The 21,610-nt window shown below is 37.6% G+C and overlaps 1 protein-coding gene across 4 annotated transcripts in view; it reads left to right on the forward strand.

Annotated features, from left to right (window-relative positions):
• DRC1 (dynein regulatory complex subunit 1) overlaps positions 1 to 21,610 on the forward strand; it is a 63,826-nt gene that overhangs the window by 24,333 nt on the left and 17,883 nt on the right. For all 4 annotated transcript variants that reach the window (XR_012487949.1, XR_012487950.1, XM_074300109.1 and 1 more), the window contains exons 5-14: positions 2,494 to 2,631; positions 3,633 to 3,719; positions 4,979 to 5,101; positions 8,277 to 8,416; positions 12,702 to 12,836; positions 13,387 to 13,619; positions 14,939 to 15,060; positions 18,456 to 18,545; positions 19,641 to 19,727; positions 21,190 to 21,359. Coding sequence is in view for 2 of the 4 variants with exons in the window: in XM_074300109.1 (XP_074156210.1) it covers positions 2,494 to 2,631; positions 3,633 to 3,719; positions 4,979 to 5,101; positions 8,277 to 8,416; positions 12,702 to 12,836; positions 13,387 to 13,619; positions 14,939 to 15,060; positions 18,456 to 18,545; positions 19,641 to 19,727; positions 21,190 to 21,359 (1,325 nt within the window). In the remaining 2 variants the exon portion in view is untranslated. The remainder of the gene's footprint in view (positions 1 to 2,493; positions 2,632 to 3,632; positions 3,720 to 4,978; positions 5,102 to 8,276; positions 8,417 to 12,701; positions 12,837 to 13,386; positions 13,620 to 14,938; positions 15,061 to 18,455; positions 18,546 to 19,640; positions 19,728 to 21,189; positions 21,360 to 21,610) is intronic.

Here is a 21,610-nt window from a genome sequence, read left to right on the forward strand (position 1 = left end):
AAGTAGCTCTGAAAACAATAGTGCAAAAATCTCTTAAGCCTGAAGAGACCCATCCCCCTGCCACAGCAGGAATATAAAGCAACATTAAAGTAGAATTCCAAATCAAGAAATAGGGTGGGAAAAGAAGAAAACAACAAAAGTTTCTGAACACAAAAATCTACTATGGTGACAGGAAAATGCAAAACACAAACTCAGAAGACAACCATAAAGCCAAACTGTTAGAAGAAAAGTCTTTTTAAAAAAAATGCAAATTTGATATAAATCCAACAAAAATTCCTAGAAGAGCTAAAAACAATTTTTTTTTTCAAAATCAAATAAGAATAGAAGAGGGAAAATTAAGTAAAGAAATAAAATCCAAGGAAGAAAATTATGAAAAGACAATTAACAACTACATAAAAGAGGCACAAAAAATACTGAAGAAAATATCTTTAAAAATAAAATTAGCCAAATGGGAAAAGTGATGCAAAAATTCACTGATGAAAATAATTCCTTAAAAATCAAAATTGACAAAATGTTGTCATTTTATACATTTATACATTTTATACATTTATACAGTGCTTTAAGGTTTGCAAAGCACTTTACAGATGTTATTTCATTTGATCCTCACAACAATCCCACCAAGAAGGTCTTATTATCATCTCCATTTTTCAGATGAGGAAATTGAGGCTGAAGGAAATGAAGTGCTTTGCACAGAGTCACATTGCTACTATGTCCGTGAGGCAAAGTGAGCTCTGGATTTGAATTCAAGTTTCCTGGTTCCAAGTCTAGAGCTCCATCCACTGTACTGCTTAGCTGCCACAGATTAAATCCAGGGTGTTTAACATTGGCTCTTATCAATTTCATTTCTTTAAAAAAAATACCAACAAATATGTGCACTCACTACTTCTGTTTGCAAATTCTTTTCCTTAAAAACAAACAAATTATATATGAATTGATATTCTTAGTTTTTGTATCATTTACATTTCCCAATGCATCCCCCCAAAAGAGGGGGGAAAACAGTGCAGCAAAAATAACTAATGCATTGAAAAAGTTTGACATCTCCACTATTCAGTATGCAAGTTTCTTGCTTCTATGCCTCTGCAGAATTCATTAAAAAGGTTTATTTTTCTTCAGGCACCAATATTTTCTATCTAGAAATTCACTCTGTTATATTTAGACACTGAATAAGACCACCACTACCCCACTTTTATTTTGGAATAATGAAAACTGCCTTTCAAGATGAGAGATAATTTTATCACTGTGTATATCTTTTATATACATAGTTGTCTATCCCATTAAACTTGGAGCTTCTTGAGGACAGGGGATATTTTTCCTTTCATTGCATCCTCAGTCAGAGCTTTTAAGCCTTAGTATCATAATATTCTTCATAAACTCAGGCAGATTTATTCTTCTTCATAAACTATGTTTCAGGTAGATTGATCTATCCTCTGCTGTTATTGAATATGTATTGTATTTTCCTACCTTGATTCTTGCTCTATTTATCTCTGTAATGCCCTTTTTTTCTCTTTGCCTGTTAAATCTTACCCCATTCTTCCTTAATTCAAATATTACCTCCTCTATGAAGATTTTCCTTAAGCCCTGATTTGACAATGATCTCCTTTCTTAGGCATTTACTGTGCTAATTGCAATGATCTATAGTGTACTATTATTATTTTTTCCTATAATTAGACTTCAGGTTTTGTCTTAACCTAAGTAAGAACCTAAGTAAGAACTATGTCAAAGTTAGAAGGAGATAGTCAACTCCATTCCATTGGGTATTCAAGTAGAGATCAGATTCTGTTAGGGAGGCTTTGGAAGAAATTTCTGCATTACCAACTCTTTCTGTAAATAATATTTTTAAATGTAGGAAATGAAATATATAGAACTACAAAGAAATCCAGTTATATTGAAATAAAATTATTGAAACATTAAAAACACAAATTCACACCCCTCCCCCCACAAATTCACAAACCTCCAGATTAAGAATCCCTGCACTACATGAACTCATAAATTTTTTTCTAATTGAAGAAATTCTTTGATTTTTTTTTTTTTTGACAAAAGGAGAAAAAAGCCTTTCTGACAAAGTTCTGGAGGCCACCTGGTAAGGGAAGATAAAGTCACAGCAAATGAATTTTGAGCTAGACATTCTCCCTTATGTTAGGAATAAAACATTCAAAATTCAGTAGCAGATAGGTCTTATAGAAATATCATATTTTTGTTGATATGTGCATAATTTTCTCAGTTAAACATATTATTTTTTGGAGTGGAGGTGGTGAAGGGAATGTATTTCCTTAAATGGCTCTAGTCAATGGTAAGATAAAGCAGAATTTGCATTGAGGATGCTTAGCCCCATTCTCCAATGACAGATATTCTCTCTGAGATTTTTCCATGACTCTTGGCTAACTATTTTGAAACCTTGTTATCATTCAAACATAATTTTTAGGCATTTAAAAAAATAATACTAAATAAATTTTGGTTTAACTCCACCTCTCCTTTCATCTTTTTTTCCCCCAGGAGTTAAAAGCAAAAGATGACCAATATGTGAAAGATCTGAAGAAACAGGGTGATGACATTACTCTGCTGCTGGAGAGAATGGAAGAACAAGTGAAGAATTTAATGAAGAACTTCCGCCAGGAGCTCAATAATATTGAGGTAGCAAAGACAGGTCTAGGAGGCTGCAGAGACCCTCCTAATCCCCTGTGAAGATAGCACACTTTATCCATTTGGGAGGCTTCTCTGAGGAGGACTGACTGTGGATGTTGTAATGTGCTAGGGAGACACCCCAAACATCTTGGTGCACTGATCTTTGTTTTTTTCATATAATTTGCCTTCTATGAGAGATATATAAACCACAAGATTTTTTTATGGGAGAAAAAAGGAAAGTGGTGGGAGGTTTTTAGTACTTGAGTAATAACAACTAATTTATATAGTGCTTACTATGCTCCAGACCCTGTGCTAAGTGCTTTATAGTTATTATTTCATTTGATCTTCACAACAACACTGGGAAATGGGGACTATTATTATCCTCATTTTACAGATGAAGAAACTGAAGTAGATAGCAATTAAGTGACTTGCTTCGGGTCATATGGTGGCCAAAATATGGAAGAATAAGAATGCACCCAAAATATTGGGTGCACAGGGATGCCCCTAGGGAAGTTTGCCTAAAAGCTGACAGAATCTCCCTATTAAATCCAGGCCTTCTCTGTTTTGCATTCCTAGGCTTCTCCTCTAGTTTTATCCACTGAACTCTGCTTCATGGGCATCCTAACCAGTACCAGAGGGACCATTAGCCTCTGGTCTGTTTGTTTCATCTTGTTCTAAAGTGTGGGTGTGGTTGCTGGATTATATGACTGGTTTCCCCTTGGTTACCCAAGGTTAGGATCCTCTTGCTCCCTATTCTTGCAGTTGCCTCTAGTGCTGAGCCTTAGAAATGAGGTCACTTATCTCTCGGTCCCTTTGACTCCTCCAATAAATAGCCAGTTTCTTAAAATTTGACAACTGAGGCTGCCAATTTAGAGCCATGGGCCTTGCAGTTTGTGTAGAGGAGGAGGAGTACCAGTCTTTGTAAGCAGTGATATAGATTATTCCCCAAATTATGGAGCTCACGCCCAGCCCAAAGCAGGCTTAAGACACTGGCCCTCTTTTGGTTACAGAAAGCATTTGAACTTGAGCGAGAAGAACTGCTGGCTGGCAATAAGAAGAAATGGGAACGTGAGATGCATATTCACAATGCCAAGGAGGTAAAGGATGAAGGGCTGAATGAACAAGGGAGGCCAGTGGTCTCTTGAGCAGCATGGATGCTCTTTGAATCTCATCAACTCTTTAGGCTCTTGGATATGATGGTCATGTTATATATAGTGATTTGCATGTTGCCTTCCCCCATTAGAGTGTGCATTCTTCAGCTGCAGCTATTTTTCTTCTTTTGCTTTTTTGTCTCTTGTGGTTAGCACAGAGCCTGGCTCACAGTGAGCACTTAATAAGAGCTTGATTTTGACTGTAATCTCTTTCCAATAGGTGGGGCATTATTTAGCCTGCTCACTGGTGGTAAGGACTGTAGTGCCATGTGCATCACCAGCTGAGTCCACTCCTGCTATGTGGCCATTTTCTGCTATTTTTTCACCCAACACTCAGCTGTTCATGCTGGCCATGAATGTACTTGAGATAAAGCTGGCATTTTAAGGCAATGGACGTGAGTAAGAAGACAAAAGTTTTTGAGAAGCCCAACTCAGTATTTTCCTTTTCATTTTACAGATGTAAAGGAAGAGGAAATGGTGTATAGACCACATAGGGGCTTCCTCTAGAACCAAAATTAGACATTTGAACTTGTGACAGTGTTCCCCTGTGTTTAGAGCATAAGAACTAATGGAATGAGGGCAGCTTCATCAAGCCTACAGTGTAACTCAACTTGTGGTCAGAGGGTTATAAAATATTCTTCTCATGACAAGTCAATGAAGTGGCTAATGCAAGAATTACAATCTTCATTTTTCTTTTTTTTCTTTTAATAGTTTTTATTTACCAGATATATGCATGGGTAACTTTACAACATTGACAATTGCCAAACCTTTTGTTCTAATTTTTCCTCTCCTCCTCCCCTCCTCCAGATGGCAGGTTGACCAATACATGCTAAATATGTTAAAGTATAAAGTATAAATTAAATACAAATATGTATACATGTCCAAACAGTTGTTTTGCTGTACAAAAAGAATCGGACTAATCCTCATTTTTCAGAGAATAAAGCAGATTCAGAAAGGTGAATAGCACAGCTAGGAAATAAGCATTGGAATTTTAACTTGGAGGCCCTAATGTCACATCTGGTGCTCCCTGAAGGATGTTAGACCCCTCTCTCCAAAGTAGGGGGTAGTAGGGAGGGTATTTCTGATTCTGGTTACATTTCCTGCAAAAATATTGTGAAACATAAATTTTGGGGGGGCTTTGTTCAAATCATTTGTAGTAAAGTTAACAATTGTTAGACTTTTTTTTTGCCCCCTTTTGACCTCAGCTGGAGTATCTGATACTGCGCATGAAGAGAGTAGAGGATTATGAGAAGCAGTTAAACCAACAGAGAATTCGGGACTCAGAAGAGTACAACTCCATCAAGATCAAGCTGGAGCTGGATGTGCAGGTTAGGCCAAAAGGCAGGGAAACCAAGGTCCATTCAGCCATTCTCTGTAGAGGAACACAGAGAGGGAAGATTGGAGGACGGATTGTTTATTATCTACTGATCACCTGCAATGTCAGGGGAGTTGGGGGATGATAAATGTTTAGCAAGTATTTTATTAACAACAGGACCCACGTCCTCTTCTAAAGAGGTGGACTTACCCAGCAGCAAAACTTGTTCATACCTAGGGTGACAGCATCAGCACTAAAAACTCTCTGTGAGTTGAAACATCTGAAACCAGCAAGATGAATTCAATAGGGAGAAATGAGTCCTGAATTTGAGAAAAGGCAATTAGATGAGAACAGAAAGAAAGAATGCCTGATGACATAAATTCATATGAAAAATCATGGATATAAAATATAACCCAGCAAAAAAAAATCTACACATGATCAAATTGCAAATGTAGATTTAGAAACTGGATCAACTGAAGTTCTCTTGATAAATCTCTTACATAAATCTCTTTTATGGCTTATTTTGGGGGGGGAGAATAATACTTGGTGGGACCAAAGAGGTCTGGCAATTCAGGATTAGATTATGCAGAAAGCTGTGATTTTTTTTTTTTTTTTTTTTTTTTTTTTTACCAATTTGGGAATTTGTGTAGATAATCATCAGTGGCAACAAAGGCTCCATAATGAAGTGTCCTGCCACTTTGGCTGCTGTGGATTCTGTCTATTCATGATGATTGAAAGTATAATTCATGGGAAATCAGAAACCAAAATAGGACTTATTTTGTAAGATCTTATTTTGTAAGTGAATTTGTAGATTCACTATTGTTCATATGAAGAAATCTTGGGGAAATGTATTCTCATGGGGAAAAATGCACTAATTAGTCAGGACAATGGTGAGCACCATTTGCAGTAATTATTCCCAAAATGCTCCACTTAAGCTTGGTTATTGTGCTCTGATTAATAACTGTACCTTTATCAATCTCCTATGTCAATAGTTCTCTCTCCCTCATTCATCTTTCAAATTTGACCCAATTTGGATTTATCCTTTGTCTTCTCAAACTACTTGTAAGGTTGTAACTTGTTCAGAGGAAGTAGGAGTAGGGAAAGATCATGGCTGTGAGACCTGCTTGGGTAGCTATACCCCAGTTCTCTGTTTGGTAACTCAGAAAAAAATAGAGTCCCAAATTAGAATGTACCTCCATAGCCAATCTTCCTTTTTGGGCTAGTGATATAATCAGTAATATAAGTAACTAGTAATATAAGCAATGTAACAAGCTGGTAATATAACATCCATAGTCATTCTTCCTCTGTGAGCTAGTAATGTAACAACTGTAATAAACATGGATTTGAGAAAGTAAAATACCTAATTTTCTGTTTTTATAAGGTTAGTAAAATAAAAGTTTTAATAACAACTAGCATTTATATAACACTTTACAATTTGCAAAACATTTTACATACTGATCAGCTCAGCTGTTCCTCACAACAACCCTAGGAAATAGATGCTGGTGTACTTCCCATTCTGCAGATGAGGGAAAGTCAGGGTCACACAATTAATAAGTGTCTGCGGTGGATTTCAAACTCAGGTCTTTTGGAGTTCTCTAAATCCAATCTTTTTTAGCAGCTTTTTGTTTTCTTTAAGATGGCTCAATATTTTGCCTTTCCTGCTGTCTCCTGCTTGTAGGTGCTTTTACCTCTCATGTTATCTTTTATTTGCTTTGTATTTTGTACACATCTGGGATATGCTGGTAAATGCTTATTAACAGGCTCTCTCCAAAGCATACCATTTAAGTTTCATTTGCCTTATTAATATTTTTCACTTATCACTTTAAGTCTAGACTCTGGAAAATCAACAAAACAAGTCCTGATTTGTATAGCATTTGCTAATTTCTGAAGTAAACATGTTCATATTGGAAATTTAACAAATTTAAGCTTGTAATTATAATGATAATTATTATAGTTTACATTTACATCTACTATTGCTAGGAACTGTGCCACTTTCAAAATATCTCATTTGATCCTCAAAACAACCTGGGTTGGAAGGGGGAGGTGCTATTATTATTCCCTTTTTATAGATGAGGAAACAGGCAGGCAGAGGTGAAGGGATTTGCCTGGGATCACATAGCTACTGTTTGAACTCAGGTCTTCCTCTCTGACCCCCAGCCCAGTTCAAGCTGACTCCAGCATACCCTTGGTAGAGATGTGTAGGAAAACAGATTGCTACACCTATAGGATGCAAGCTCCATGCCTCAGAGAGTATTTCATTTATGTATTTATATTTCCAGTGCCTGGCACATAGGAAGAGTTTAATAAATGCTTATTGCTTGATTGGTTATGTCACGTGCTATATTTCCTAAGAATTAGGAAAGTTGAATATGTCTTTGACCTTGACTAAGGAGCTGAAATAAAAAGAGGAGCTGAGGCCATATTAATGATCTAGAAGTACCCTAGATGTTATCCTGTACACTAAAGAGCAAATAGGGCTCCATATTTGAAGATGGAGCTTGAACTGCTCACTATATGACTAGATTCTTAACTAAACAATAGCTTTTAACCCTTCCTGTACTTGTCCCACCTCCGCTGACTTGTTCAACAAGTGTCTCACATCTCCCTAGAAACAAAAAAGAAGGAAGCCCAGGGAAGTTGGCTCCCAAGAAGCCAAGTGTTCTTACAGGGTGCATAGAAGGGCTGCCTTTGGGATTCCCTTGCTTTACTTAGCTCTTAGGCAAAGGTGTGAAGGGACCAATCACTGCAATTGGACCCTTAAAAATTGTTAAGGTTGGTCTTGTATTTAAAGAGAATAACCTTTGATAAAGGCCAAAACTGCCATTAAGTCACAGAAAGCTCAAAGTTCTGAAATCTCAGAAAGGGACTTTCACAAGTTCTTGTTTTCAAGAACCCCTTCTCTGAATGACAGTGGGAATTTCTGGCTGGGCTGTAGTATCTGTGAACAGTCTCCTCTTGTGTGCCAGAGGGAATTATGTTTTGATGGTAGGTTCCTTTGTTCCATATTAATGAAAAATGTAAACATTATATGAAAATTAGTACCCATAGTACTAGCTTTTCTGAGAATCTGGAGGAAGCTACTCATAACTGAAAGCATCCTTCTGTTAGCTCCTACAGGATTGCTTCTCCCCTCTCCTGCCTTCTGCAAACTATATAGCATCCTAGAATGTATTCGGTTTTTTAAACAGATTCTAGAGCAACAACTTCAGCAGATGAAAGCAACTTATCAGCTAAATCAGGAAAAACTAGAGTACAATTTCCAAGTGCTGAAGAAAAGAGATGAAGAGAACACAATCATTAAATCCCAGCAGAAAAGAAGGATCAATCGGTAAGTTAGAGTGGTGTTATCTTTCTTAGGGGTCTCTCCTCCTTTGTTTCTCTGCCACATTTAACACTTTGACTTCTCCCTACAGTCCTCTTTTATTCCCTCCCTTTTTTCATCCCTTCCCCTCTCCTTTCCTTTCCCTTCTTTACCTCCTCCTTCCCTCCCTTCCCTCCTTCCCTTCCTCCCTCCCTTCCCTCCTTCCCTTCCTCCTTCCCTTCCTCTCTCCCTTCCCTCCTTCCCTTCCTCCCTCCCTTCCCTCCTTCCCTTCCCTTCCTCCCTTCCTTCCCTCCTTCCATCCTCCCTTTCTCCTTTCCCTCCCTCTCTTCCTTTCATTTTTCCATTCTTCCTTTCTACAAGGTAATAACTTCCGTGTATGGGGCAAGGTCAAGTGAAGGTTTTAAAAGAGAAATAGATCTGATTATGTTTGTTGACAAAAATAACTCAGGGAGTAATAGAAAAGGACAAACTGAAGATGAAAGATAGGGATTAATGGAGCAAGCTGTTGGAAGGAAGGGGAGAGGTTAGGCTTAAATAGAGAGAGCAGCTTTGACAAAATGATAAGACTAAAATTGAGGAAGGTGAGGGAATACATTAGAAGAGTTATAAGATGGGAAGCAAGGGAAAAGGAGAGAAGGAGAGACAGAGCTCATGGCCAGTGCCTCTATTTTCTCAGGAAAGTATAAACTTAAGGACATTTTCTGAGAGAGAAAATTGGGTCAGGTTTTTAGGTGTGGAGAAAGAAAAACTTTAGAGCTTTAATAGCAAGAATGAGGTAGAAGTTCAAGGAAAAACAAAAGTATTGTTTGTGAGCCTAGTTGAGCCTTAATGAAATGAATTATAGGGACCCAGTTGGCATGGTAGTATAATTGCCATAAGACTCAACCACTCAAGTATAGCAGGAGAAAGTGGATTGCGTGGGTGATTCAGAATCAAAGATTGGCAAGGTATGAAAGGCAAGGGGTAAGGGAATCAAAGGTGAAAGCATAATTAAGCTAATCATCTGTGAAAGTTAGACATTGAAGAGAAGACAGTCAAATCAGAGTGGGGTAAAATAAAGATAAAGAGACTGAAGGTTTTGTGAAGAATAGATAACTAGGAAGGCATTAAGTGCTTACTCTTGGCCAAGTACTTAGGATGCAAGTACAAAAGTAAGACAACCCCTTCCTTTGAGAGTTTATATTTTAATAGAAGACAGCATGTCTAGGGGATCTAGGGTTAGAAAGAGGGAGAAAAAGGGGATTGAATGTACATATTGGAAATAGTCTGGACATAGCTGGGAAGTGACATGATGACCTTGTTGTGGTCAAGATAAGGTGAATCTTATCTATCAGGTCTGTGGTCCCAGGGGGATGATCCTGAGTTTAAATAAAGTGAGGCAGAGAAAAAAATGAAAGGTCAGGGGATGGAGGTAAGAGAAGGGAATACTGTAATTGGCAGTTCTGAGTGAAAGTGAAATCTCAAGTATAACCTTTCCTAGGAATGGTGAAATTGGGATTAATCTCTAGGTCACAGGATTTAAAGGTGATGATGAATTGGAAGGCCAGGGTACCAACAAGTATCTTGAAGTCTCCAAGATCATCCTGAGAGGCAGACACTGAACTATTACTCTGTGTGTGTGTAAAAAATAATAATAGCTTTTTATTTTTCAAAATACATGCAAAGATAGTTTTCAACATTCATCTTTGGAAAACCTTGTGTTCCAAATTTTTCTCCCTCTCTACTTCCCCACTCCCTTAGATGGTAAGTAATCCAAAAGAGGTTAACATGTGCAATTCTTCTATACATATTTCCACATTTATCATGTTGCACAAGAAAAATAAGGTCAAAAGGGGGAAAAATAAGAAAAAAACCAAGCAAGCAAACAACAAAAGCAGAAAAGATGAAAATACTATGTTGTGATCCATATCAATCTCCATAGTTCTCCCTCTGGATTCAGATGGCTTTCTCCATCTCCTCCAAAGTCTATTGGATTTGGTCTGAATCACTTCATTGTTGAAAAGTGCTAAGTCCATCACAATTGATTATTATGTAATCTTGTTGCTGCATACAATGTTCTCTTGGTTCTACTCATTTCACTTAGTATTTGTTTATGTAAGTCTCTCCAGGCCTTTCTGAAATCATCCTGCTCATCATTTCTTATAAAACAATAATATTCTATTACATTCATATATCATAACTATTCAGTTTTACTCAGTTACTGTGTTTACTCATGTTACTGTGTTTTAAGAAATGATAAATGTGATGAAAACAAAAAATGGTGGGAAGATCTCCATAAACTAATTGATGAAGAGGGAAGTAAAAAGAGCCAAGAAAACAAAATAGAAGACAAAAAATGTGCACACCATAAAAAAAGGATTAAAACGAATATTGCAAAATTATAAAGGATAAACATAGCTTGAAAAGAAGAGCTATGAAAAGACACCCTCATTCCACTGCTTTGCAGAAGTGGGAGGTCTACAAGTGGTTGTACACATACTTATAGACATTTTTCAATGTACTGTTCATATCCCTTTTCCTTTTTTTTCTTTTTGTCTTCAAAAATACTATTTGTTACATGGGATAAAAGGGATCCTGAGAGAAACTATAATGATATAAAAAGCAAAGACATAAATAAAAATTTATTTTTTTAAAAGAATGTCCAATTAATGAATAGTTAAAAGAATATGAATAGTTTTTGATGAAGAAATCAAGAAATCAAATATAATTATATCAGAAAAGTCAATTCATTATTGACTAGAGAAATGTACATTAACTTTGAGATATCATATTTATATCAGATTGCCTAAAGTTACAGATATTTTCAATTAGTGAATGGCTAAACAAGTCATGATATATTATTATGATGGAATATTGTTTTGACATAAGAAATGATAAGCTGATTGATTAGAAAAACAAGACTTAGACCTATGAAGGAAGATGCTCTCCACCTCCAGAGAAAGAACTAATAGAAATATGCTAAGTATGGTCTTAAATAAATGTATATGTATGTATATTTATATCTATATATGCATGTTTATATATATGTGCATATTTATGTATATATTCACATTTAATTGTAGCCTTCTCTGAAGCAAAAGCATTGTGGGGGGGGGAAGGGAAGATCAGAAAACCACAGCAAACAAAAGAGAACCTAGAAGGAAACACAGAAAAGCTAGATTTCTTTGAAAACTACATGTAGGATTTATTATGTAGGTTTTTATGAAGTGGAAATTTATTCTTTTTTTTCTTTCTTTTTTTAAATTAATTTTATAATTATAACATTTTTGACAGTACATATGCATAGGTGATTATTTACATTATCCCTTGTACTCCCTTTTGTTCCGAATTTTTCCCCTCCTTCCTTTCACCCCCTCCCCTAGATGGCAGGCATTCCCATACATATTAAATATCTTATAGTATATCCTAGGTACAATATATATGTGCAGGAAATTTATTCTTTTAAAGTGAATCCTCTCATGTTCTGTTGTGTACATAGAAATATTCTTTTTTTTCCTTTTTTCATTTTATATTTAGGTTTAAAAGGAATAAAAAACCAAAAACACAACAAAAGAAAAATGGAATGATAGGGAAAGAGAACTACATGGAGGAGGAACTGTTAGAGACTGAAGATTACAGAGGGGAGAATGATTAAGGGGGAGAATAAGAGGGAATAGAAACAAAGGTTCATGTAGAAGGGATTCACCTGGGTGAGAAGAGTTATCTTTTCATCAGCTATTGGGGTAAAGAACTAGAAAGTAAGGGAATATGTTCAAGGATGATGAGGTGTAAAGACAGGGGACATAGGGAACTTACATGGTGATAGGAATTTAATAGTGAATAGCCTCTTTTTTTCTCAGTGGAATATGAGGAGTGAAGGATGGGATGGGGTTGGTCTAGGAGGCTTCCAGAGAGAAAGTTTGGAATAGCTATTGTGAGGAGTGTGATTTGCCAAAGCCACAATTCAAATCCAGAACTTTGTGAGCCCAAAGTTCAGTGCAGTTTCCATTGTACTATGCTACCTCTCATCCTCCCAATAGGGGTAAGCTCTTTGAAGGCAAGAATGGCTTCATTTTTGTTAGAGCCAAGGCTACATCCTGGATTTTAATGATTTAAGTTGAAAAGAGCCACGGTGACTTTTTTTTTTTTTTTTTTTTTTTTTTTTAGTCCTCAGGAAATGCTTTCAGAGAGGAACTGTGTTTGAATCTTTCTTTCCTCTGCCACTTCTGGCCCACTTCCTGCTCATGTAGTTCAATAATTTGAATTGTGTCTCCTCATGTCTTCCAATCTCCTCTCTTTCTCCTCTGGACAGGTTGCATGATGTGCTGAACAATCTGAGAATGAAAATGACAAAGCAGATAAAGCAATACCAGGATGAAAACATATCCCTGACTGCAGACTACAAACGCATTGTGACGCAATTCAGGGATTTGCAAAAAACCATGAGGTACTTCAGGAATTTGGGCTCTGAGAAAGAACAGGGTGGTTACAAGTTTGTTAGTCTTCAAATCAACCTGTCTAGGATTGCACTAGATTTTTGGAAAGTCATGCAAATATTCTGAGCCTTCTTATTTTTCCTTCAATGGGTCCTTCCCCCTTCTGAGGGAGCAGTTTAGCATTTAACAAATGAGGAGTTAACTGATTTAGAGATTGCCATGATTACCTGACTACAGTCAATATCTATTGTGCAGGAATGCTCTACTTAGCTCATAGCAGAGAACTGATTGTTAAATTTTCATTGTTAGCCTTCATACCCCAGAAATCAACAAAATGAAAATCAGAGCTTGATTTATTATTTTGCTGATTGTCTAGACTTAAGAGAGTAATGGAAATAATTTTAGTAAGGCAAATTAAACCTAAAAGTGTATTTCATACTTCTCCTCTTCCTCTCTCTCCCCTGGAGATACCATTGTTAAACATTTACCAGTACACATTTGTCCTTGAACATGTCAGTCTGACATGTCAACACAATATATTCCATGACTTTTCCTTTACAGGCATTTTGCAATTATCAACGACAAGCAGTTTTATGAGATTTGGATAATAAATGAGGATGAAGCAAAGGCTTTAATGGAAAGAGCCCTTGAGGCAGACAAAATCATCCAGTTACAGCAGCTGGGGCTTCCCTGGACCAGACCTGACTACTGGTTCATGAAGAATGTGGGGCCTATTTCTCAGGTCAAGAAGAAGTCAGCTACAGAGTTAGTGCAAGAACTGATACTTATGGCAGGTAAGCAAGAAACTATATTAATCCCCATCTTCTCCTCTTACTGTTTAGTATAGCAAGATGGAAAGCCATCTCCTAGGGTCAGGAAGTCCAACCTGGCTATGTAACTCAGTCACTTCTCAGTTCCCTGGCCAACTTAAGTCACACAACAGATATTTACTTATATGGAATTTTCTACATTATTGAAAATCACAAGTCTGATTAAGTGTAATTTTTTAGACAAATATTTTTATTTTTTATTGTTCTGAACTTTATTTACCAACAAACATGAACAGTTCCATATTCAGAGAAATAGAGAATTATATATGAAATTATACATTTCTATTACATATAGCTTTTATTGTTTAAATTCAACATAGTTTCAAAGCTGATTGTGTTTTCCACAATTCTGTACACTTAAAAAAAAGTGCTTTCATGATTTCCTTTTTTATCTCTGTGTCTCTTTTTTGGGGGAATCTCTATCCCATGATTCTTTCCTTGAGTTGAAGCTGTGAGATAGACCAAGATAAGGTGTTAGGGCTAGAGTCAGAAAGATTGAATAACCATGGATCAGAGAATCATAGATTTAGACCCAGAATGGATTTTGGAGGCCATGCAGTTAAACCCTCTTATTTTACAGATGTGAAAATTGAGGCTCAGCGAGACTTAAGAAACGTGTCCAGGTCACATATGTAGTAGGTGTACTCAGGACTTAGCACAGTGCATGCCTTGTAGTAGGCATTTAATAAATATTTATTAACTAACTGATGTGTCAAAGGAGGTATTTGAATCCCAAGTCCTCTGATCCCAGAACCAGTTGCTTAGTTTTTAAAGTTCCAGTTTCCCCAGCTGTAAAATGGGGGCATTAACATCTATAGTTACTCTACCTCACTAGGTTGTTGTAAGGTTCAAATAAGACAATGGGTATTAAACAGGAGTGTTCTGACTTAATAACCAACTCTCTGGGAAAAAATGTATTCTTGACATATTTTAAAGTTTAATCCACATTATCAATGCTTTCTTCATTGTGTAAGTCCAGACAATCAACAAAACAATACATTAAGACCTGATATGTAGCATTTTCTAATTTCTGGGGTATAAATGCTCACACTGAAAATTTAACAACTGGCTGCATGAGGAGGCATCAGCACACTCCTGGGTGTAGAGTCATTCCTAAAAGTTCTACCTAAAAGCCAATCATCATGTTCACGACCATCACCATCTCCATCACCATCATTTTTAGTGTATAAAGATGATGGTGCAAAAAACCAAAAAGGGCCAAACTATTTCACTTTCTCCCCTCTTTCTTGTGTCCTCATCTTAATTCTCTTTTGCTGATGAAGAGGAGGAAGCAGAAGAAAGCTCAAAATCAAAGTTGAAAGAAGAAAAATCTAGACTGATCCTGCCAAAAAATTTATCTGCAAAGACTGTCAAAAAAATCCTGGAGATTATGTGTGATGAGTCGGTGAGTTTGTCCTGAGAGTATGACATAAATAAAGGAGAATTGGGGGCCTGCTTAGAAAGAAGCAGGATTTTTTGTTTTTATCTCGGTATTATGACTTTTCCCTTCTCTTCTTAGATCCCAAATGGTCTGACGGGGATCTGGAGCACCTCTGCTAGCCAGTCAAACCACATAGGTCAATAAGGACTACTGACTGGCAAAACCAATTTATAGAAAAGCTCTGGGTCATTATAGGAGAGATGGTGAATACTGCCTTGCTAGTAGAGGTGTAGTCCAGGTCTGGAACCAGTTTCCCAAGAAGTTACTGCTGTTTCTGAGAGGAAAGGGCAGTAACACAGAGCACCACAGCTGTAGCTGCTATAAAGCTTCGTAGCCCTGTTGGACATTTCTGAGCTGGCAGCTTTATAGGTTGTAGCTGAGCTGCTTGGAGTCAATCAGCAGTATTTTTTAAGAACTAACTATGTGCTAGGCACTGTGCTTGGTACTAAGGATACATAGTGTTGAATTAATCTGGGTTTGGAATTTGCATTCAGTAGGCATAGTCAGAAGTTTGTCATTGCTCAGAACTTGGATTTGAACAAGATATAAGAAGTAACATAGCATAAAAGTAATGCACAATTAGCAAACACAGGGATCACAAAGCAATATAAGAAACAGATAATAAACAACATATGTCATCACTTCAAAGAAGCTCCAACATCTGGATTCCAGCAGCTGGGAGAACCAGCTTGAGCAAAGTCTCAAGTGGGAAATGGTGTTAGGCAAAGTGGTAACAATCCTCCTGAGTTATCAAAGTCCCTTTCCATTAAGGGGTTTTTATAGGCTGAGAACAAGCAAGGCACTGCGCCAAATATTCCCATGTATCAGATGGGATCCCTTGAAATAGAACAGCCTCCCCCCCTCCCCAGGCACAAGGATGTTTTATCACAAGAGAATCATTAAGAGAATATTTGTTTATTCCTTTAGGAGGACTACCTTTACTCTAGGACCTAGGCAGGTTTCTGAAGCAAACACAGGCCTATCATTAAGATTGTTCATTCATCGAGGCACCAGGAAGACTCCCAGTCCTCCCATTGTTTCCTGAGTTTTATGAAATGGTTAGGAGCGCATTTCAAGTTCAAGCAGATAAATTTACACTGAGGCATGCTTGAGACTCACTGGGATTCCTCAATAGGATTCCCTACAAAACAAAACAAAAAACAAAAAAACAAACAAACAAACAAACAAAAGCCAAAATGAAAACAAAACAAAAACAAACAAAAAACAAAACAGAGCTTACCTTCTTGGGGGCATGAGGTAGAGAAAATGACACAGCTTATATAGATATGAGCATATACAGAATGAATACAAAATGATTAAATAAAATATGGGGGAACTAGTAGTTGGGGGATTGGGAAAAGCTTTATTTAGCTTATTTAGAAGTGTAGAAGGTGCTAGAGATGTACTTTGAAGAAGGGAGGGAATCTGTGAGACAGAGGCCTACAGGTCAATGGGATGGACTGGAGAGGAATGGAGAGGCAAGGAGAGAAGGCAGTCTAGGCTTGGTTTGGTGTAAAGTCATGGAGGTGGAAGAGAGTTCTGTATGTGGAGAAAGAAGGCCTGTTCGGCTGGAGTATAGACTCCGTGAAGGGGAGTAATGTATAAAAAAGGTGCAAAGGCAGATGAATGCCAGCCTGTGAAAGGATTTACAAGCCAAATAGAAAAGTTTGTGTGTGACCTAGAGGCAATGGAGAACCACTGGAGTTTATTGAGTTAGGGGAGGGACATGATCTGACTCATACTTAGTGAATGTTATTTTGGCACATATTTGAAGGATGGATTGGAGGGCAGAGAGACAAAGTAATTAGAATGCTATTGTAATAGTAAAGGCAAGAAGAGGTGAAGAGAGATCTGGTGGTGGCAGTTGGACTGGAGGGAAGGGGAAGGATGTATGAGGATTGGTGGAGGTCAAAACAGTAGGAGTTGGCTGTTGGTTGGCTTTGTGGGGTGAGAGTGAGAAGTCACAGATGACAGTGAGGTTAATATTAAGCTTGGAGATTGATGATTCTCTCTTTCTTTTAACTAAAGTTTTTTATTTTATTTTATTATTCTTTTTTGCTGAAGCAATTGGGGTTAAGTGACTTAGCCAGGGTCACACAACTAAAAAGTATTAAATGTCTAAGGTCAGATTTGAACTCAGGTCCTCCTGACTTTAGGGCTGGTGCTCTATCCATACACCACCTACCTGCTCCATAAAACTTTTTTGTTTTCAAAAAATATTCATGAATAATTTTCAGCATTCAACCTTGGAAAACTTGTGTTGCAAATTTTTTCTCTCCTTTCCCCTAGATGGCAAATAATCCAATATATCTTAAACATGTGCAATTCTTCTCTACATATTTCTACAGTCATCATGCTGCATAAGGAAAATCCGATCAAAAAGGGGGAAAAAAAGACAGAAAACAAAATGCAAACAAATAATAACAAAAAGAGTGAAAATATTATATTGTAATCCACACTCAGTTTCTATAGACCTCTCTCTAGATGGAGATGGCTCTCTTCAACACAAGACCATTGAGACTGGCCTGAATCGATTGATAATTTTCTTGACAGCAATAGGGATGCTTGGAAGAAGGGTAGATTTTAGGGGGACAATAATGAATTCTGTTTGAGACCTGTTGAGTTAGAGATGCTATGTGGCATAGGTTTGACATGTCCAGTGAGAAATTGGTGCTGAGATTGAAGCTCAAGGGAGTCAGATAACCAGAATTTATTAAATGTCTACTTTGTCAGCCACTTGGTGGCAAGGATGAAAGTCCAACAAAGGTGACAAAGGAGGAGCAGTCAGGAGGAGAAGCAGTGGAGAGAAGTGCCATAAAAACCTAGAGAGAAAAGAAAATCAAGAATATGATCAACAGTGCTGAAGGTTTCAGAGAAGTCTAGGAGCATGAAGATTAAAAAGAGACTTTTTCCAGGCAGACTGGAACCTTGATTGGATAATTTGGATGGATTGAAGGAACCTCAAAGGAGAAGAGGTTACTAAATGACTGTGATTAGGGGAAAGCCCAGATGCAGCACTGGAGAGAGATTGGGGTTGGATGTGAAGATCTGGGAATCCTTTTCATAGAGGTGATAGCTAAGCCAATGTATGGGAGCTGATAAAATCATTGAGACAACTCAGTTCAAAACCTTGGAAACACCTACAGTTAGGAGATATGATATGGAGGCTGAGCTAGCAAAGGAGTATTCCTGGGGGTAAGAGGGTGAAAAGGGCATACCACTCTGTAGACAGACTTCCCAAGTCCTTTCCTTAGTGGTTCTACTTCTTGGAAACTTGCCTCACCGACTAGGTGGAAGTGAGCAGAACCTGGTTTTTGACAACAAAACTTCAGGTATGTTTTTATTTTTTCCCCCCACAGGGTTTTCTGATAGAGAGTAAATTACGGAGACTTCTCCATCCCCTGGAGAGAAATGAAAGCTGTCTACTGAAATTAGACTCCATCTTTGCTGTGAGTTCCACCTTGGGAGTTTATTGAAAATAACTAGAGTCCTAAATCAGAGGAACAGAATTTCTGGTAGCCCCTGGAGTGAGTTAGAGCTGGGACTTCTCAGTGCTCCCCAAGATATCTTTCTCCTTTATTTCCTTGCACTCAATTAATTGACCCAAAGAACCCTAACCCTCCACTTTCCTCCCTCCTCTCCACATACCTCCGTCTCTCATATTCCTACTGTGACCCTAGCTCCTTCTTCAAATATATTCTTTTGGACTTTGCATCCTCTGTTCTTCTTGACCACTGTCAGTGACACTTCAGATATATCCTGTTGGCCCAGACCAACTATCTGTCTTTGTCCATTTGCCCACTAGATCCGTGTTACCCTTGACATCCATAAAGTAAGAACCTAGGAGGGCAGGTCCCCAGGTTCAGAGAGTTCAGAGGTAATTTGTGCCAGTTCTGTGATCCTTGAGGAGGAGAAGAATGGTCATCATGTGACATCCTCTGGAATTCTGTTCTAGACTTGCCTCTCTCCTAGAGTTCCAAAATAGCTTTGCCCATCTCTGGTTCCTCCAGGAATAATGAATTTCAGAGTGTTAAATCTGGAAGGGACTTTAGAGAGCATTTCATTTACTGACCCTCTCCCTTTCACAAATGAAGCAAGTGAGGCATAGAGATGAGACCCAAGGTTGCATAGCCACTTAGTAGGAGAGCAGGACTCAATCCTAGGTCTCCTGACCCAAAGTCCAGTATTCTTCCCATTATACCATATGGCCTCTTGACCACTCACTACTTTTTATCTTACTTTATCCTTGTCCTTCCCAAGCGCCTCATTTTTTTGAAGTGCTAATGTTAATTGCATTGGTCTTTATGTTTTTCATAAAGATTTTTATGTTTTGTGCTTGTTAATGCAATCAATCCCAGCTGGCCTAGTATATTCCTTGAAAGAAGAGACCATTTCCTCTCCTAGTGTCACTTAGTACTGTGGGGTCTTAGCTAGAGTTTGGTAGTTTGTTGGAGGAAGATGAGAACCTTGCATTGAGTCAGTCCCGTGTTCCTTGGCATCCAGACAGAACCCTCAAACGATTCTTTGGCTCTATTTCCCTTTAGGCCCTTGGGATTGAAAATGAAGATGATGTTTATGCACTGGTGCAATTCTTCCTCGAATTCCAAGCTGAGAGGGAATCCTCTTCACAGGTAAGATGAAACGGAAAACAAGGGGAATAGTTTGTTGTCTCTGCTGAGATGATATGAAGTTGGTCAGGTTAGTATTCCATCCATAAATTGTTTCTATTTATTTATTTTTATTAATAGCTTTTTATTTACAAAATATATGCATGGGTAATTTTTCAGCACTGACCCTTGCAAAACCTTCTATTCCAACTTTTCTCCTCCTTCTCCCCAGCACCCTCCCCTAGATGTCAGGTAGACCAATACATGTTAAATATGTTAAAGTGTATGTTAAACACAATATATGTGTACAACATACAGTTATTTTGCTGCACAAGAAAAATTGCCATCCATAGATTGTTAAGCTAACTAGGAAATGTAATCATCTCTCATACTCTTTTTTTTTTGTGAAGAAGTTAGCTTTTCTTTAGTGATTAAAGTCTGTAATAACTCCAACCAGGTATTACTCTTATTTCATAGGAGAACAAATGCAAGTTCCATCTGCCAAATACATTTGGGTCACTCTGCTACTAGTAGGCAGTGGCAAAACTTGGTTTAAAACTTGTTTTGTCTTGCTCTGTTAAGTTCCTAGTTCTCTATCTGATTTGTCCTATAGCCATTCTTTTGAGGGAATGTTTATTATATATATATATATATATACATATATATACATATACATATACATATATATATATATATATATATATATATATATATAATACACATATAGCCAAAGAGCCCAACATGAAGTTTCAAAATCAATTCTTTTTTTTTTTTAAAGATCTAATGTTGAAGAGCCCAGATGTAAGAAACTGTGCCTCGAAATATTATTGGGCCAACTAATTACTAAATGAACCTCTTCATAGCCAGTAGTAGGCTTATTACTGGCCTTAGCTAAAAAAAAAAAAAAAAAAAAAAAAAGAGTTCATTAGTATCAGTAGTAGATTGGAGCTAAGATTAATTATCCTTTTTTCACTCAACCAATGAGACTGGCTGCTTGTCTTTTAGCTGACAAGGTTGGAATCTGAGCAAGTTTATCATGGCTGTCATCAATTGAAAGGTGACGTGTTGCTTTGACAACCTGTGAGATTTCCAGGAGCTCAGAGGAGGGGCTCTGGAGGCATTTGTGTAGGTGGATTTGGCCCAGGATCCATAAGTATTTGCTTCAGATGCTCACATTTTCCTGGATCAATGTAAACCATATGTCAGAGAACTTGCTGTGGACAAATGTCACCTGGGTGGAGGTGTGGTTGAAAGGACCACTTAAGCCACTTTCACTGATGCTGTAAAAATAACTGATAACTTGAGTTTAACTTTATTTAGTTTACCTAGTTGATTTAACAGGCATATTTTTCCCTTCTCCAACCTCCTTTCTACATTCTCTTCTTTCTCTGGTATTTCTTCCTTTCCATAGTCTTCCTCTGCTTATATGCTGATTTCATCATATCAATCCTATTTTCCTTTTGGTACTGTGTCCCATCATCTACAGAACCAAGAGGAACTGTCTGCAGTTCCAGAGGCTGAAGACATCAACATCAAAAAGGAAACCAGTGTCCCAGGTGAAGGCGACTTACAGCGCAGTCTCCATTCTAAAGTCATTCATCCTAATGATGTTCTGAAGGCCCTGGAGGCTTATGTGATTCATCGGCAGACACTCAGGTGGGCTCAGATGTCTTAAAATAGGATTAAAAGGATCCCTAGTCATGGGAGGAAATTCCAGCAGGTGCCTGAAGCTGAGAATCTGGCTACAGCCAGTTCCTGAGTAGTGTGAATAATGAAACCTGTCAAGTGGGTTGCATTATTCACATCTGTGTATTTGGACTTCTGTTATTCAAAGTTACATATAAAATGTAGCAATTAGTTCCATCCCAAAGGAAATGCATAATGAAAATTCTAAGAATGAGGTTATT

The sequence above is a fragment of the Sminthopsis crassicaudata genome, chromosome 3 (genome assembly GCF_048593235.1).
Source record: "Sminthopsis crassicaudata isolate SCR6 chromosome 3, ASM4859323v1, whole genome shotgun sequence".
NCBI classification, from domain to species: domain Eukaryota; kingdom Metazoa; phylum Chordata; class Mammalia; order Dasyuromorphia; family Dasyuridae; genus Sminthopsis; species Sminthopsis crassicaudata.